At 37.4% G+C, this 19,391-nt stretch overlaps 1 protein-coding gene across 4 annotated transcripts in view; it reads right to left on the bottom strand.

Moving 5' to 3' along the window:
- Window positions 1-19,391, bottom strand: part of Dennd1b (DENN domain containing 1B) — a 218,205-nt gene that overhangs the window by 72,731 nt on the left and 126,083 nt on the right. For all 4 annotated transcript variants that reach the window (XM_076547525.1, XM_076547526.1, XM_076547527.1 and 1 more), the window contains one exon: window positions 8,602-8,727. In XM_076547525.1, the coding sequence (XP_076403640.1) occupies window positions 8,602-8,727 (126 nt within the window). The remainder of the gene's footprint in view (window positions 1-8,601; window positions 8,728-19,391) is intronic.

Raw genomic sequence — 19,391 nt, 5'->3', positions numbered from 1 at the left:
GTGGGGGTTTTGTTTGTGAATTTCGTGTGGGTTTTTTGTCCATTCTTGTTTGCCTGTTCCTTAAAGACAAAGAAGGGCATGAAATTGGGTAGGCGGGAGAGATCTGAGAGGAGCTGGAAGGGGGAAAGTATGATCAGAATATACTGTATAAATATTTTTCATTAACAGAGAGAGGGGGGTGGGGGTAGGGGAAGAGAAAGCAGGCCAGAAACTAACCATGCCTACAACTCACAATATCTATCCAAAGGATCTGCTTCCTTTAGTTTGGTTCCCTCTCCCTAACATTTCCATAGTCTTATAATTAATTTCATAATACAGCATCATAAGCTGTAGAGCACGTGGTCAAACAGCCTGCCGGTGATATTTAAGGTTCAAACAGTAATAGCCTAGTCTACAGTCTACCCCTTATAGGTTCACAGCATCTCATAATGCAAGTTGTAGTCAATCCAACTTCAAAGTTCTCCTTTTTTGCTACTTTCAACATTGTTCAAAAGACCAATGTTTTTTCTGTCTGAAGGCAATTTAACTGTAAGTCCAATAAAGTATGTGAAACATACAACTGTATACAGCAAACATTTGTATTCCAAAAGGGAGGGAGAACATCATTTCAAAAGGACACATTCAGGTTCTCAGGTCATGAGCAAAATAAAGTCAGATTCTTTGTCAGAATATAACATGAATGGCCTATAGCACAATTCCCAATAATGTCCGCTTTTCCCTTTGAAATATCAAAAGCCTAGCCTTCACTATATGTATTTCTGTTAGTGTTCTGGTTTCCTGAACTCCCAGTAGAACGAGTCATTAAACTTTGTTTACAGTACCAGAGAGGACTTCTCTACCTCACATCTCCAAATCTGTACTCATGCAGACCAAAAAGCACTCCTAAGGGCCAGAATGGACATGGTCAGGTACATCCCAGCAATGACCCACTCCATGGTCCTAGGTATCTGTGCTGGTGACACCCACACGACAAAAGCTTCTCTTATAAAAGACTGAGCACAAACCTAGAAAAGATAGTCAAACTAGATAGGCAAACATCTAAGTGTGAAGAGAGGAAACATAAAAATTAAAAAAAAACTTCTATAAACAAAAAAAAAATTAAAGAAACAGGAAAAAATAAGAAATTATGACACCCCCAATACGATATAATAATTCTCTGGAAATAGGTGAAAAATGTGAAGGAAATATACAAAATGCCTCAAAAACAATTCAAAAGAAGCACCTCAAGGAAAAGACATACAAATATGAAACGCAATAAAATATGAAATAATGGGATCAAATAGTGATGTAACAGAAAGTAAAAAAAAGATTCAAAATCACAAGGAATCATAGAAATATTAGAGCTAATATTAAGTATCACTTAATAAAGTTTTAAAAAACAAAAGAGTTCAAGCAGAAAGAACGAGTTATAAATCTGAGAACAGGTACTTTGAAATAAGTCAGATAAAAAGATAAGGGAATTAAGTTGAAGAAAGAAAGGCTGGAAGAAACACAGGATATTATTAAACAAGTAAATATCTCACAAGAGTTCTAGTCAGAATTAAATATATAAAAACACTGAAAACCTATTTAATGAAATAACAGACTTGAAAAGCACATGTTCTGAAAGACATAAGCACATCCAAATACAGGAAACCCATGTGACAGGACAAAAAGGAGACTAGGACAACAAGAACTCAAAGGTGCATTAGTATCGCCATCAAAAATCAGTAATAAAGGTAGAATTGTGAAATCAAGAGAAAAGTAACAACATATGTAGATTCATTAGACTAACATCAGATTTATCACATTCTGGCTGCAGGAGAACTGTATGGTACACATATGCTAAACAACAACACCACACACACACACACACACACACACACACACACACACACACACACAAAACTACCAACCAAGAATACTGTAGCACATTCCTTATATATAAACAAAAACCAAAGCCTTTCTTTTTTTTTTTTTTTTTTTTTTGGTTTTTTGAGACAGGGTTTCTCTGTGTAGCTTTGCGCCTTTCCTGGAGCTCACTTGGTAGCCCAGGCTGGCCTCGAACTCAAAGAGATCCACCTGGCTCTGCCTCCAGAGTGCTGGGATTAAAGGCATGCGCCACCACCACCCGGCTAAAGCCTTTCTTATTTGTCCAAGTCATTACTCTTTTATTGAGACGTCCATCCATGCATTATAATATGCTTTAATCAAATCTGCCCCTACTTCTTCTCCTCAAATTCTCCCCATCCCAGCCCTGCAACTTTTCCACGAAAATTCATATGTCCACTCTCTCTTCTGTGTGATCTCTCCCTCCCTCCCTCCCTCCCTCCCTCCCTCCCTCCCTCCCTCCCTCCCTCCCTCCCTCCCTCCCTCCCCCCTCCCTCCCTCCCCCCTCCCTCCCTCCCTCCCCCCTCCCTCCCTCTTCCCACTCCCTCTTTCTTTCTCATCCACTGAGTTGACTTGGTGCTCCAGTGTGCCTGTGGTGCAGGTCCATCTATTACAATATAAGTAGTGTCTGCCCTGCCCCCATCTCTAACACACCAAGTCCTCTTGTTGCTGCCAGGGTGAGCATGGCCAGGTCCATCTACTGTATCACGAGCAGTCTTTGCCCTCCTTCCTTCCCTCCCTATAACCCACTGAGTCCACTTAGTGCTGCCAGGGTGAGCATGGACAGATACAGGTCTGCCTATTGTAGAATATACATTCTACAATGTATATTCTGTATACAATGTATACAGTCTCTCAGAGGTGTTACCCTGAAGAAAATTTATTTTCCCTCTCCTGGAAGCCATCAAGCATCAATGGGTTCTCAGCTCTGGGTGGGATTTCATGAGACTTTCTCCAATCATGCTGCTATGTTGGCTGGCTTAATCATGTGCAAATATGAATGCAGTCATAACTACTGTGATTTCATATGTGCACTCACATCACAGCAGATCAGCAAGAAGAGAAACAAGCAGGAATGTTAGTGCTCAGTTGGCTTTCTCCTTTTTCTTTATGAATGGACCCCAGTCCACCAGATGGTGCTAACCAGTTTCAGGATGGGTCTTCCCCTTCAGCTAAACTATTCAGGAAAAGCTCCCACAAACACACCAAAAAGTATGCCTCACTAGCTGTTTCTAATTTGATCAAGTTGACAAAATCCACTATCCTATAAATAAGCATTTCTAAACCTTTAGAGACAGTGTCTGATGGGTTACGTCATTCTGTATGCTGTGACTATGTGTTGCTCTGATTGGTTGATAAATAAAACTATTTGGCCAATGGTGAGGCAGAATAAGGTTAGGCAGGACATTCCAACTAGAGAGAATGGAAGGAGAAAGGCAGAGCAGAGGAGACACTGCTAGCCGCCACCAGGAGAAGCAAGATGTAAAAATACTGGTAAGCTGCAAGCCATGTGGCAAAGTGTAGATTTATAGAAATGGGTTAATTTAAGATGTAAGAGCTAGCTAGCAATAAGCCTGCCATGGCCATAGTTTAAAAATAATATAAGCCTGTGTGTTTTTATTTGGGTCTGAGCACTGAGGACTGGGTGGGACACAGGAAACTTCCAACTACAAATGTCTTGCTATGTGGTCCCAGCCTCTGGCCTAGAACTCTGTGTAGACCAGGCTAGCCTCAAACTAGTGGTGACCCTCCTGCCTCAATCTCTCTAGGGCTGGGATTAAAGGAGTATACAACCCTACCTCACTTCAATCACAGAAATTTTAAAAAGCAATGTCTTTTTAAAAGAATTCATAATCATTCAAAGTGTCAGAGGGTTCTTCCTTTCTAACTTTTTCTATTAAACAGAGGACACCAAATATATTTATGAAAAAAGATAAGATCATGAAGTAATTACAACTTCTATGCTTGGTCCTTCTTTATTTTATATCTAACAAAGTATTTCAAAGATACAGATAAAATATATAAATGATTAAATAAGTCCTAAAATAAAAATAAGCAAGCAAACACTTTTACTGATTTATGTACTAGATAATATTTAAAGATAATATCTATGGTGGTTTGAATGTGAATGGCCCCAGAGGCTCATATATGAATACTTGTTCCCCTGTTGGTGGGAACTGTTTGGGAAGGATTGGGATGTTATGGTCTTGTTGGAGGAGAGTTTAGAGGTTTCAAAAGAGTCATGTAATTCCCAGTGTACTTTCTCTCTCTCCCTTCCTCTCTCCCTCTCTCTCCTCCCCCTCTCCTCTCTCTGCCTTGTGGTTGTGGATCAAGATGTGAGCTCTCATCTATTCCTTCACTCCACCATCACACTCTAACCCTCTGAAACTGTAAACAAAATTAAAACTTTTATAAGTTGTCTTGGTCATGGCGTTTTTGTCACAGCAACAGAACAGTAACCAAGGCAGAAGTGGGTACCAGGGAGCGGGCTATTGCTGTAACAGACCTGACAATGATGGTTTTGGAGTAAGATGGGAAGACTACAGGACTTGCACTAGGAAAGTGGTTGAATACTATAAGCATGGCTTAGCAGGTCGTCCTAGTAGGAGCTGGGAAGACAGTAACACTGAGAGCAATGTGAACTACAGAGGCTCAACTCAAGAGGTTTCGGAGGGGAACACCATTAGCAACTTGGCTAGAAACTATTCTTGTATTATTTTGGCAAAGTGTGGCTGCTAGAATTCTTGTCATAAGAATTTACCTGTGACTACATTAGAAAATAATGAACTAATTTCCTTGGTAGAAGTGATTCAAGGCAGCCTAACATTGATTCATCTTGATCCACAACATAAGGAAGGGAGGGAAGGAGGGAGGGAGGATGAGCACATGGAGAATTGCATGAATCTTTTGAAATCTCAAAGCCTACCTTGGTGACAGTTACTAATAATCACACTTATGCAGATCTACAAGAAAAAAGAGCAAATGGAGCAAAAAGAAATAGAAAATATAGAGCTTAAAGAGAAAAAGAGCACTAGGAAATGAATGTTGGAGCCAAAGCTTGTGCTGTAAAGACTAAAAGACTGAAGACAGGCCTGATCTGAAACGGAATAAAGGCAGTGGTAAGCTCAGGGCAAGACTCCACCCACCCAGCTAAGTTTCCAACTTGTGAAAAGAAAAGGCCAAAGGAATTTTCTGCTCCTATAAAGAAACAAACAAACAAACAAAATCAAAGCTGTTATGGATGTGACTCAAGGGTGCCAGGGTTCACCTCAACTTGGTAGTCATACTTGGCAGTATCCACCACATGGTTCTGGCTTCAGAATCATGAAAGATACAAGAATAATGGGGTTATGAAATCTTCCTCCACAGTTAAGAGCCACTGAGGCCAGACATATGACAGAGTAGTCCCTGAATAGAGGCCCTAAGAGGACACTGCATGAAGCTATGAAAGTTCTGGTTTGCATTGGAGACCCCAAGATATTACAGGTGCCGGCACCATGGGTTATCTGTCAAGGAGAGCAGCATAGAGGAAGTGGAACCAGTGCAAGAGAGAAACGCATGTTGCTGGGAGCAAAGCTGGAAGAGTGGAGCCACCTAGTCCTTTGACATCAGGCAAGGAACTACAAGATTTGGAGTTTGTATTGCTGGGTTTCAGTCTTAACGCTGGTCCAGTATTTCCTCACTGTGTCCAAATCCCTTTCTTCTGGAAAAGTAATGCATATTCTGTGCCATTCTATGTTGGAAGTACGTAATATAATTTTTTGTTTTATGGTGGGGTAAAGTTAAGAGACTGCCTTGAGTCTCAGAAGAGACTTTGAACTTTAAACTGTGTTGAGTCTGTGAAAAACAATGGGGATTTTTGAAGTTGGACTAAATACATTTTGTATTAAGATGCGGTCATAAACCTATAAGGGCCAGAGAATGGAATGTGGTGGTCTGGATGAGAATGACCCCAAAGGCTCCCATATTTGAATATTTGATCCCAAGTTGGTAAAACTGTTTGGGAAGAATTGGGAGGTGTGGCCTTGATGGAGGAGATATGTCACTGGAGTAGTGCTCTGAGATTTCAAAAGACTCGCTAATCCCCACTGATCTCTCTCAGCTTCATGGTTATGGATCACAATGTGGGCTCTCAGCTGATCCTTTGCTCTACTATCATGGACTCTAACACTCTGAAACCATAAGCCAAATTAAATGCTTTCTTTTATAGCCTTTGTCTTTGTTTTATTATAGCAATAGAAAGTAACTAAGACAATATCTAAGAATGTATTTTATTCATAATAAGAAAATGAAATTGTTTTTCTTAATAACCATGATTCCTTAAAATAGTAAAAGTTATTCCTCATAAAGAGAAAACAAAGGAAACTTATATAAATATGATGATCAGTTAAAAGTTAATTTTTCAATAAAAATACTGTTTCCCAGGTCCCAGAATTTATCAAAGTAGAAAAACCAAAGGAAGAAATAAATATCAAGGGAAAACTTACAAATAAGATAAATAAATTCACAATCAGATAGGGCTGATTAACAGGACAGATATCTATGATAAATTAATATATTCCAACAAGCACTGGAAATACAGCCTTGAGGAGCTTGGATTCTGAACCACAGAAATCTTTTTACCCTACATAGTCAATGAAATTCTAGGGGGTAAATACTGAGCTCGACATCAAAGGTAATTCATGTTAGTGTTGGGGTACAATATGTCATCTAGTACCCAACACACTGCGAACCTGAATCATTTAAGAACATAAACCTTTACTTCAACTTATTCATTTCTTCACATTTGAAGTCTTCTACAAATTTTAAGGGCAAAGTCAAAATTTAGTTTATAAAAATGAGTGCTTAAACGTAGCAAAAATAAAATCAAGCAAAGTGGTATGTTCAAGTTATCTTCTTTACTTCCTTACTATTTTAAAATATTGATTTCAATAAATTAAATATCTAAATAAAAAATGATTTTGTCTTTCAAGATCACTTTCTTTAATTGAGTTAAGTAATTTGAATGATAATGTATTTAACTGTATTTAGATGATTGTTTCCATTCTTTCAAAGAATGAGATTCTTATAATAATTTTTAAGACTCTCCACATAAACTATGGATATGAGGTACAATATTTTAAATTCGATAATGCCTTCAAATGTATATGTTCCAGAAAGATTAGTATGTGCTAGGGTTAGGATAAGTGTCTCCCTAAGGCCTATATGTTAAAGGCATGGACTTGAGTCCATGAAGAAGATGGAGGATTGTGAAGGACATGGAAGCCTAGAAGAAGGTTTCCTGAATTGGGACATAGAGATCCCATCCCTTTCTTCCTTTCCTCTTCTTCATGCCCTTGTCATTATGTGTGGAGTTTTACTCCCCAGCTGGGTCCCTGTCATCTGGTACTGCCATACCAGATCCCCAGAAGCAATAGGACCACCCCTACCATAGTCTTCCCACAGACTTTCCTTTTCAGAATTGGTTTTGGTCAAGTATTTTGTTACAGTGGAGCAAAGCTGGCAAGTCGAGCTCAAGAACTAGATGGATGGATGTATCTAGAGACAGGAGGCAGGTATGTTTATCTGTTTAGAAACTTCTCCCAGTACTTCACAAATCCATGAAATGCATGAAGGCTACATGGTAGGTACCACTAAGTCAGAAGACAGGTGAGAAAGCATATTAAACATTTTTATTTATTATTGCTCATAATGTTCAAGAGGTTCGCACATCAATTGTGAAAGGCAGGCCAGGATAGGATTTAAAAAAAAAAGTCTCACTTTCCAAATATTCTACAGACTAAGGGTTAAAGGTAACCTGACAATGGACCTCTATTAATGGCAGGCCTCTGTGTTACTTCTTATTAACCCAATGTGTTTAACCCTTAAATGTATACATCTGGGCCAGAGAAAGATGCTTGCTACAAAACCCAAGAACCTGAGGACAAATCTTCAGGGCTCACATACTGGAAGAAGAGAAATGACCCCCTGAAAGTGTCCTCTGACTTCTACATGCATGCTGTGGCACATGCTTGCCTACACACATGCAAATTACAAGTGTAAAAACACATTATAAGCTTAAGAATCTGGTCAGAGAATGGTCTTGTAGAAATTTTTTGTAAAACCTGACTAACAGCTTTTAATGAACACTGGGAAAACAAATGTACTTGACTTATACCATTTTGGACCAGCTACATTCTTAGATATAATTTAACAATCCTTTTAGGGAATTAGAATAAATGGCAAGGTGGGACAAGATATGCTAAATAAGCAAGCACAATTCAGAAAGTGTTATGAACCAGGAAGACAATAAGTATCCAAATATCGCCAAGTTCATTTTAAAGTGCTAATTTTCTTATTTCCACTTTGTACTTGCCCTACCTAAGCCATTAATTTAAGTTCTACTGCCCTGGTGAGTTTCTTGGTGATTGTAAGATCAGGTAAGTGATTTTAAGCGCTTGAACATAATTTATTAATTCACTCAAAAGTAAATATACCATTTCTAGAACTTTAAATGGTTTTAATAGATGTTTGACAGGCCAAAGATCATGGGGACTATTAGGTAACAGTAATGAAAAAAGCTAAAACAGATTGATGAATTGGGCAAGAATAAGCTCTGAGGCACACTGTGTTGAGTTTTAAAAGACAACCAGAACACTTCCTAGAGATAAAATATTAGGATGTTTCCTTTGCCTTGCCTCAATCAAAGGGTCATTGAAAAGCAGTTAGGACACTGATGAAATGAATGCTTACTGGCTTGTATCTCAGAGCATCCCTGTAGGATCCAAACAAAGCCGCCTGCGCCCTCAGAAAGGCCCGAGCCACTCCGTCTCCTGTAGCCGTGGACTGCTTCTTCAGCTTATTTTTCAAGGCCGAGACCTGCATGGCAGAGAGGAACAGTTAAATTAACACCTCAGAAATTGGTACAGCGAGGTACGAACCCAATCAGCAGGCAAAGCGCAATGTCTGCAGGTCAGCCAAAATCCATCCTCCTCCCTGAGAGCTTATCTTTTTAGCTGTACTGAGCACCTGCTGCTCTGCTAATTGAAGGAGAGCGGGAGAGGATAGTAATGTGCTAATGCAAATTGGTTTATGCTCTCTTTTTTTCCCAAGGCCTCTTGACATAAATAAGCTTTAATTATTTACAGTAAAATGCTTGTGAGGCACTTTTCTGCAGATTTTTAGCAATTATAACGTGTGTCTACTTGTTTAGAGATAAAGCTGGTTCAGTAGCGTTCATTTCTGGTGTGCATTGTTATTTGTTAGGAGTCCTTCAAGATCATTTACAATTTTATTTTCTGTTTAGAAGTGTCATTTGCATAAGTAATTTCTCTTTTTATAATTATCAGAAGAAAAGAGAGAAGAGATAAAGTTACAGAGACCATATCATGAATGGAAAATTATGTAATGTAAATGTTACACATTGTCTCATTTAAATCTCACCACATTCTCCTAAGAAAAACATTCATATTCTCATTTATGAATGAAAAATGTTGGGACAAATGATAGGAACCATTTTGCTTTCACTATGTGGCTACTCAGAGGCAAAGTTGTGATAGAAATCCAGTGTCCAGTGTTTCTCACTACCACATGCTGGACTGGAGTTCTATATCATTGCTACACCAATCAGCAATCAGAACAAAATACTAATGTTTGAAAACACAGAAATTTGAAAGGTTTGAAAAGCTGTTCAATTGTTACAATATTTCATGCCTATTCTAACTTCCAGTGCTATGCACTTTAGAAGTGTAAGAAACTAGTGGACTGACTTGTAAGTGAACTCATACTCAGGCTGTTAACTTTTTTTATTCATTTCACTAACTACTTTCATTCAAAATAGAAAACCATAGTCTGTACACTTAAAAACACCAAATTTCATATACATTCCTTATTGATGTTTTAAATAGAAAAATGTGAAGTTTCATTCTATTTTCTTCTGGAAATAAAATCTAATTTAGAGATGAATTTTAACTGGATTGCTCCATCAACACAACAATATTATCTACATAAACTACGAGATGATAAAATAATGCCATTTATCCTTTACATATGTGTGCAAAGGGGAATATTTTTATTTCTTTGTTCAAGTAGTCCTAACTACTCTTGTAGATGATGATTGTGATTGAAGTGTGAACCTAATTAACAACTAAACTTTGAATAATGCTAATGAGACATGAACACAGCATCAGAGGAAAGACCAGCTCTACAGGTGATAAACCTTCACAGTAGTGACATTTTCCAGTGTAAAGTCACAGTTACTGTGATCTCATCAAAGAAACAGACCCCCATTGGGTCCAATTATAACTAGAGTTTTCAAAAATTATTGAGTTATGGTATTCATAATCTATGCAGAAAGGCCTTTGTGGTATAGGTCTTCTCCCCATAGCTGTGATCTTTTCAATTTATTTCCAATCTCCACAGATTTAGATAAAAGTTTAGAGCCTAATTCAGTTAGCCACAAAGTGCTAAACAGATCCATTTCAGAGAAAGATTTATTATTAAAATCTAACCTCAGTTTAGGTAATCCACATACTCAAACAATAATGCAATTCAAACACACTTCAGACTTATGTCCTTTATTCTGATTTGAAATGTTATTTTTCTATATTTAAAAAAAATGAGACAAATACCAAAATATATTTGATTACTATCCTTTCCATGAAGATTATGATATAAGGAGTAGCATCCGATGGTTAAGAATATTATGAAAATTAAATGAATGGGTTTTTTTTTTTACATTTTTTCAACAGAAAAATGAAACAAAACAAAAACTTCATTATTTACAAAAGCCATGCCTTGTATCTCTGCAAAATCAAGTTCTTCAAGTTGCACTTCTCAGTAAAACTGACAATTTCGTTCTTTATGAAACAAGAAAATAGTACTGTTAGGGCAGTCAATACATGCTCACAAAATGGGAAGGTGTCTCTCTCTCTCTCTCTCTCTCTCTCTCTCTCTCTCTCTCACACACACACACACACACACACACACACACACACACACACACACACACACACACACACACACACACCAGAGCCTCTCCTTCACCACGCCCTGAACTGAACAACTGCTATCCAAGCTATTCGGAGAATTAGTCACAGTGCCAAGCCCTTCCTCGGCAAATGAGGACACAGCCTTCATTCTACAGTCAGTCACATGGTGACCATCTAAGGAGTTTTTAGTACCCAATATATAAGAAAGAAAAAAATAAAAAGAAAATTTCTGTTCTATAACTATGCTTTCCAAAATGGTAGCCATTAGGGACATTAGCAAATCAATGTCCCTATCCAAGTCCATATCCGCTCAAAACATAAAGCAAGCCTCACATCTAGAAGACGCTGCACACAAGGAAACTCACAACCAATTTTCTGTTGACTAGATTTTGAAGTGTTCTTATGAGCATAGAGTAAAATAAAATACACCATTAAATCAACTTTGCCTATCTTTGAATTTATGAATGAGGTATATAGAGATATAGAGAATGTGTGGTGGCTCTCATTGTGTTTCTCCTGGTTAGTGCTATCTTAAGTCCTAACTGACCTCCTAAATATGTGAGACACAAAACTTCCTAGCAAGAAATGGGCTATTTTTTTATTTGCTTGTTTCTATACTATTTCAAGTACATCACAAAGATTTTTTTTTCTTGGCTTTAGAGTCCCATAACTGTCACAGGTCTAGTGTCATCAGGTCTAGATTTCCAGGGGCTAAAGGGCAGCTGAATTCAAGACTTCTTTGTGTGAATATGGATGCTCAATACTAATCTATCAAAATGAAATTGTTTTTAAAAATCCACCTTAGGAATAAGTGTACTAATCTACTATAACTGACTGTGTCAAACTTGCTGCTTCCACTGGCCTTTAGATGGTTGCATAAATCAACACTGGTCACCACTGCCCTTTGGTGCTAATTAGCTTTTAGCAGTTTTGAATCTATAATCTGAGGGTGTCTCTTCTGCACCCTCTGCAGTATCTGCTCTGGGAAATAACGTTTTCTACTTTAGTTCCAAGCTTCTACCATCAGCTATGAAATAAGTGTACATCCTCTATGGAACTGTAAAACTTATATTAGCATGTAACTATGAATCCAGAAAAGATGTTTAGGACTTTGGTCGTGAGGATGTTTTCACAAATCCTGTTACACTGAAAAAGCACTAATCGTTTTTTTTTTTTTCCTTAAGAAAGGAAGCTATATTGAACCTTCACTTGCTAAAGATGATGTCACAGCTCTATTTACACTTCAGTTTTAGACAGTTTCTGCTTGTAAATATATTTTCCATCTAGTTAGATATACACAGGTCAAAAAAATCTTCAATGGAAAAATGGCTCCACACAGCCATTCACAGCATTAGAAGCAGAACTTTAGCAATGGGAGTTCACTAAAAAATCAATAATATTGATACCAACTGTCCACATTTTCCATCTTATCAGTGTAGTGACTGAATAAAAAGAGGAGTCCACAAATAAACAGATCAAATGGATACAAAGCGTGCAAGAGTATGTGTGCATCATAATGATGCAAGGAAGTTGGTAAGTCTGTGAGGATGGGCGTATCTGCAGGATGTTTTACAGAGAAACAATGAGTTTTTCTCTTCATTTCCACAGCATCACTGTGATAAAGAAAAATAAATCCTTTACCTAGATATCCTGAGTTTATTTTCAGAATCATGGTTAAGAGTGAGGATAAAAGTGTTGTACCACAATGGTGATCAGCATGGCATGGTGGCCCTAAGGAGCAACGGTGATCAGCATGGCATGGTGGCCCTAAGGGAGCAAACGGTGATCAGCATGGCATGGTGACCCTAAAGAGCAATGGTGATCAGCATGGCATGGTGGCCCTAAAGAACAACAGTGACCAGCATGGCATGGTGGCCCTAAAGAACAACAGTGATCAGCATGGCATGGTGGCCCTAAGGAGCAACGGTGATCAGCATGGCATGGTGGCCCTAAGGAGCAACGGTAATCAGCATGGCATGGTGGCCCTAAGGAGCAACGGTGATCAGCATGGCATGGTGGCCCTAAGGAGCATAAATGGCATGTTAAGGGATAGTTAAGTCATGGTTATTAAGACCAGCACTTTTCTAAAACAGAAACATACTTAACTACTAAGTATTATTTTAAGTGTTATTTTTACCCCTCAAGAAGGAAACTTCTCTTTGCAACAAATGGAGACCATTACAGAAAACCACAACTAATCCAAATGCAGTTGTAGAGCCCATTCCCAACTGATACATCTATAAGACAACTCGTGCACCTAAGGATCAGGAACCATTGCATGAGAGAGGACAGAAAGATTGTAAGAGCCAGAGGAACAGAGAGTCTGCTGTGAGACTGTGACTCCTACAAATTTAGAAGTTATAGCCATAAAGTCTCGCCAACATGAATGCCTAAACATAAGCAGACTAAGGATAACACCAACAGACATGCTGACGTGAACAGAGGAAATCCCAAGGCCTCAACTCTAGACAAAGAACTCTAGGTAATTAAGAATGCTGATTGGGAAGAGCATAATTAATTATCAAATATCAAGTGGTCCTTCCTGGAAACATACAAGTAACACTATACGGACTGAGCAGGTTACATTTATAGATTTAGAAATAGACATACACACATATACATATGGAACAATAATTTTAAAAAGAGGCATACTTAGACTCAATATGTAGGCCATCATTGTAGAAAGACATAATGAGCTTAGCTGTGCTATGAAAGGATTAGCTAAGTTTTTGTGCTGATAGACATGGTATTCAAGCTTGGCCAAAACTATGCTCACTTCAGCTTTCTGGTAGTACAGATAGCTGTATCAATCCTCTACATCAGTTCTCCCTATCTTTGTTAACGTTAGTCCTAAATTTTGAATAATGCATGGATAACACAGTTTTTTCCCTTGGGAGTTGGTGTAGGACCAGGCAAATGGAATATGAACTGGAGTGTATGTACCTTTCCTAGATTTCTCCTTTCTTAGGAAGCAAAGCAGAGAATGCATAATGGAATAAGTACCTTAACCCTGGAGTTGATGCCATGCCTTGAAGATGGACTTTGCCCACAGTTCTGGACAGCTTTCATTTGAATTATTATACAATAAATAATTTTGAGTATTTTATAAGTATGTTTTCTTAGTTTTGGATACTATAATTACAATATTATGCCCTTTCCTTTCCTCCCTTCAAACTCTCCCATATACTCTCCCTTGCTCTTTCAAATCCATGGCCTGCTTTTCATTAATAGTTGTTACATGCATATATGTATATGTGTATACATATACACTCCTAGAAATAACCTGCTCAGTCTGAATAACATTACTTATATCTGTACTTTCAGACCTGGCCATTTGGTATTGGATAAAATAAATATTTTGATCAAAATTGCTGAATTCTCTCTTATGGCATTTTAATCTGTACCCTAATTGATTTATCACTTAAAGTAGAAACAAAAAGTATTATACAAAAGAATATATGAGTCTTTTGAAATGAAAACAAAGACTAAGCTCTGGCTTCTGTACTTGTTCATGCTGGTGAACCTGAAATTCAGCACTCAGTGAACTGACATATCATAAGGTTCCTGCCAGGCCAAGAGGAAACAGTCATATTAATCCAGAGAAGAACAATGAGCTCCTAAAACCCTGTGCTTTACTATGAAAGGCTGTTCCTGAGGGACCATAGAGGCCAACACTTTATTTTCCCTGTATGTAAGCCTAGAATAGGCCTTATTTCCCTGACCAATGAACTAGGACTGTCATGTCAATCTCTTCAAGTGCACCTGTTTCTTTTCTTTATAACATCTGTCTATATCTATAATACTAGACGAGTCTTTGTCTAAGTAATGTGTGTCTTTAAAGTGATATCTGTGTTTTCTTACTCACCACTGTATTATCGGCTCTCAGCATAAGCGTACACAGTACATGCTTGATAAATACATGCTGAGCCAATGAATGCCTCAAAGAGAACACATGAAGTGAGCAAAACAACCTGTATCAGGCATGATTTTGCCTTAACTACAGGTTACTCAAACAGAGCATCGGCAGTGGACGTCAGGATCATAATTCACTTCAAGGTTCAGCAAGTCCTTCTGATACGAGCACAGTTAAAACAGTTCAGAGGACAATGTGCTCAGTATTACATACCACAACACTGTCGTGAGCATGGGAGAGTCATCAGGATTACATACCACAACACTGTCGTGAGCATGGGAGAGTCAAGGCTTTATAGGACTAGAATAAATGGAAGACAACTTTAAAGGATGCAAATGAAAGTTTGCCATTTCTTTACCACCCCTCATTAACAGTGAGGAAACAGAAAAGCATGCTGCTAATATGGCACATGGGGAGAGTGCTAGAGACAGAGTTGACATCTTTTAAAATGAAAGGCTAGAGAAAGCCCATGGAATTCACGAGCTCTTACAACCACTAAAAGTAGCAACAGTAAATTAACTTTACAAATGACAAAATAGAGAGATATGAACAGGAGAGTCTCGAAAGCTTTGGCTAGCTCTTATTCAAGTGAGAGTAAAGATTTTTGAAATATTCACAAGCACATCTAAAGTTGGGGGTGTATTTGTTTTTGCCTTTTCTGTTTTTATATTTAAGTCTTATATATTGAAACTATACAATGAGAAAAGAGTAGGGAATAGGGAAATAGTAAAATCTGTAACATTCTATCTACTAGCAAACAAAAAACTCTTATTTTAGAAATGATGACATCTACGAAACTAATTATTTAAAAAGATGATGAGTTTTCACAGACAATTAGAATGTCATCAAAGTGTGGGCTTTCCCAGTCAAGCAAGAAATAAAATGCTGTATTATGGGGAAATATATATATATTCTGGGTTTTTTTTTTCTATTATAAGACTCAAACAAAAGTATCCTTATATACTATTCTGGATAAAAACTACACAGAGATTTTTTAAAGCAAACATGTGTGTCAAGCAACTGGAACAGTGTAATTGTATTTCTCATCTGCACTCACTCATCCGGTGTTTACTACTTACAAAGCACAACACAGAGGCTGCTAAGGCAGGGCTTTGACAGCAGATGCCAGAATCCTAGCAGCCCAGGATGAGCATGCATATAGGTCTTCAAGGACAAACGGAAACCAGGTTTGTTTCCTCAAGTCTGTTCTCCACATTAAAAGTTCTCCAGGCAGTGCTGGAATTTGAAGCATTTGTAATTTGTATTGTCTGCCCAGCAGGGACCACCACAGGCATTTGATGGAGGCGTCACTGACCATTCAACACAATCAGGATTACAGCAGAGTTATGACAAACCGGAACTAAAATCATATTCTCCGGGGCCTTATCTTCCTTATAAGACATACTGTGACATTTAACTGGTTAAAGCCTTCATGTTAAATCAGAGGACCTAGTCAATGAATTAAACATTTATTGATAATATTCATGGCCACAAGAGACTAGTTTATATACTTTATAATTTTTAAACCAATTTAAAAATCCTCTAAAATAACCAATGCTTTTCTAAACTGATTCCCAAATAAATAAACTCTCTTAAATGTAGCTACTCAAAAATTTAATTTCAAGTTTGTGTTTTAGAGGTTTTCTCTAGTTCTTTAGGTTCCTCATGAGTTTTGGTGACTCAAGGTAATTTGTGCCTTTCCCTTTTCATATCACAATTAAATCATTAGCATATTACTTCAAAGGATTTTTTAAAACATCAGTGTAGCAATGTGGTAGTTTACATAAAACCATTTATAAGAAGTGTCCCCTAATATTTTAGTAATTAAAAGATTTTACACCAAAACCTAGGTATCGCATCACAGTGTGCCCGAGAATAACAGCCCCTAAGTTAGCATGGAAAGGTACACAGCAGATGTTTAATAAATGTGAGTTTAATTATATTGATTATTATCACACAGAATAACATTTAAAGGTGATAGGTACTTTTCCAAACTTTCTATCAGAGAAAACAATTATCTTCCAACAATAGTATCTGCAAGATGAAAACACCTTAAAATCAGTGCTGAAAAATTTTAAATCAAATATATCATGTTGCTATTCCTCTAGCGAGACAAGAAGAAAACTGCTTGTGAATGAAACTGTAAATAAGTTACTCATTACTCATAAATGTATATCACATTTACTGTGAGGAACTATAGTCTTCTATTTGGGGCAAAGATACAAAAACCAACCTTATCCACTAAAGCTCTAGCTATCAACAATAGACCTCTTGTGCCTCAGTTTTCTTACCTAAAATAAGAACATGTTCTTTAATAAATTAAAAACATCTAAAGATGGTTATGCAAAACTACTTGCTTGTTGCAATGAATATTCTAACACAAACAGCTTTGTCAGATGCCAGTCAACTCTCAGCTGCTTTCATCTACAAGACTTGGTTTATAATTGTTGATCTTAACATTCCCATGAGAGCACACTTCCTAAATCATACTGTAATTCTAATTATTAGCCTAATTTTCCAGCAAATAAATAGGTTATGTTCTTACATTATGAATAGTAACATTTCACAAATTATTATAAAATATTAATAATGACAAAAATTAAAATGAACAGTAAAAGTAAGAAACACAAAGTTTTAAATTGCTACACAATTAAACTAAATCTGTCTATAAATATAAAGAATGAGGGATTTCAATAGTTCATTTTCTGAACTTAAATGAACTCATTGGATATTTGCCTTGTTATATATAATGGAACTTTTCTTCCCATTCTCATACACACAGACTAATAATAACATCAACTTTGATTGATGATTACTTGGCCCTAAAGTTTACTCTTTTAGTTCAAAATATTCCAACTACATGTGTTTGAAAATGTCTAAATGGCATAATACTAAAATAAAGTTACAATACTTTTATACACAAGCTACAAAAGAGTTTCAATGTGTTACTGTCTTCAAAGGGTTTTCTGTGAAATAATATCCTTAAAATCACTGCCAATAAAACATTTAGGTTTTATTTTGTTTTGATGATCCAAATCTATAGTGAAATGATGAAATCAAAAAACAAGTGTTCTTGTCAGAAAACAGGAAGAAAGGTGTTTTTTTTTTCCTCCCAAAAGGAAAACAAAGGATTCCTGAAGCTTGCCCTGATTTATTTTTCCAATTTTAAATACCTTAAGAGCAGCGGAAGTGCTACTGGCGTGGTAGTATTTCTAACAGTCAATAAATCTAAAATATTATGTGTGAATATTGGAATGAAGCCATTAAGAAGATTACAGCATGCAACGCACCAGAGGGTCCACAGGAAAAAAGAGCTAGTAATTCAGGACAACTGTGACCACTGACCTTTGGGCAGCCGCGGCCACTGGTCAATGTGACATGGTAATAGAGTGCACATGCACACACCGGCACCCAGCCTGTAAGCATAATTTAAACGCTTTGGTGGATGCTTTTAAAAGGCCTCCTTTTAAATCTCAGTTAACTTACTAACTAATCAAACAATGCCAATAGTAATACCTTTCAGGCTTCAAAAATATTAATGTAAATCACACATAAAAATTCAATTATCATTCAGGATTTTATCAGATCTTATTTAAAACATTTGCCAGATTAAACTGTGTAGAGCTCTAAAGGACAGCCTTAAAAAACTGATGAAAATGAGAACTTTGTTAGAGATGAGTTGAACAACCGCCTAAAATACTTTAGAAAATCACCACAACTTTAAAAGAGCTCCTGTTTTCACCAAACGGCTCCTGCTCTATCTCGGGGCTTTTCCTGGCCGAGTCTTCAGCTGTGGCCAGTCTGGGGCCTTCAAATTGCAGCACCTTTGCAATCCGTGGTGCTAGCTGGCCACGCTCCTTCTCCTACACGCTCACAATGGTAGTTAGCGTAATGTGGTGCTAACCAAGCGGCACACTGACTCTTCTGTACCCGCCTGCAGTTGTATCTGTACATCGGTGAGTGCTGCTTAGCATCCCTATACATTTAAATCAATATCTTAATTATAAAACAAATCTACAAGACAAGTACTCCTCAGTTAAAAGCGATTCCCACTACAATGAGACTTCAAAGGCTCTCTTCTCAAGGAAGGAGCTCAGTGCGACTATACAGATTTTAATATCATGTAGAGAAAGGCTGAGTTTCTCTTTCTTTTTAGTAAACAACCCTTTCTCCTGAAGTACAACATTAGAAAATGTGCATATCATAAGAATAATGTTTGAAAAGCTGGAATTCTATATTCATAAGTATTTCTCTACCCAGTGAAAAATTCTTGGATGCATTTCTAAACGCAGAGCGTATCCCTGCTAGCAGTCGCTGCAGATTTCACAACGAAGCATCTGGCCACATTAAGCTGAGAAGAGACTATCAGTGTCCACTGGTCTGAGTTTGGACGGTTCACACACAACAATTTGACTGCAGTGAAAACAGTTCAGTTTAATGAGCTTAAAGGTCGGGCAATGGACTGGTTATTGATAAGCATAAGTACTCTGGCTTTGACATAAAACTCCCATTTTCCTGTCATTAGCCATAAGAACAATCTAGGCTAGTAATGATGTATTTTTTAAATTGGAAATTTTTAAATTCACCCTCTCAAAGTCCTTAATAATAGAGAAAATTATATTGCAAAGTTTACTTTCAAT

The sequence above is a fragment of the Peromyscus maniculatus genome, chromosome 11 (genome assembly GCF_049852395.1).
Source record: "Peromyscus maniculatus bairdii isolate BWxNUB_F1_BW_parent chromosome 11, HU_Pman_BW_mat_3.1, whole genome shotgun sequence".
In the NCBI taxonomy this organism is placed as follows: domain Eukaryota; kingdom Metazoa; phylum Chordata; class Mammalia; order Rodentia; family Cricetidae; genus Peromyscus; species Peromyscus maniculatus.
Note: the sequence above shows the minus strand (reverse complement) of the source record. Positions and strands in the feature narration are given on the sequence as shown.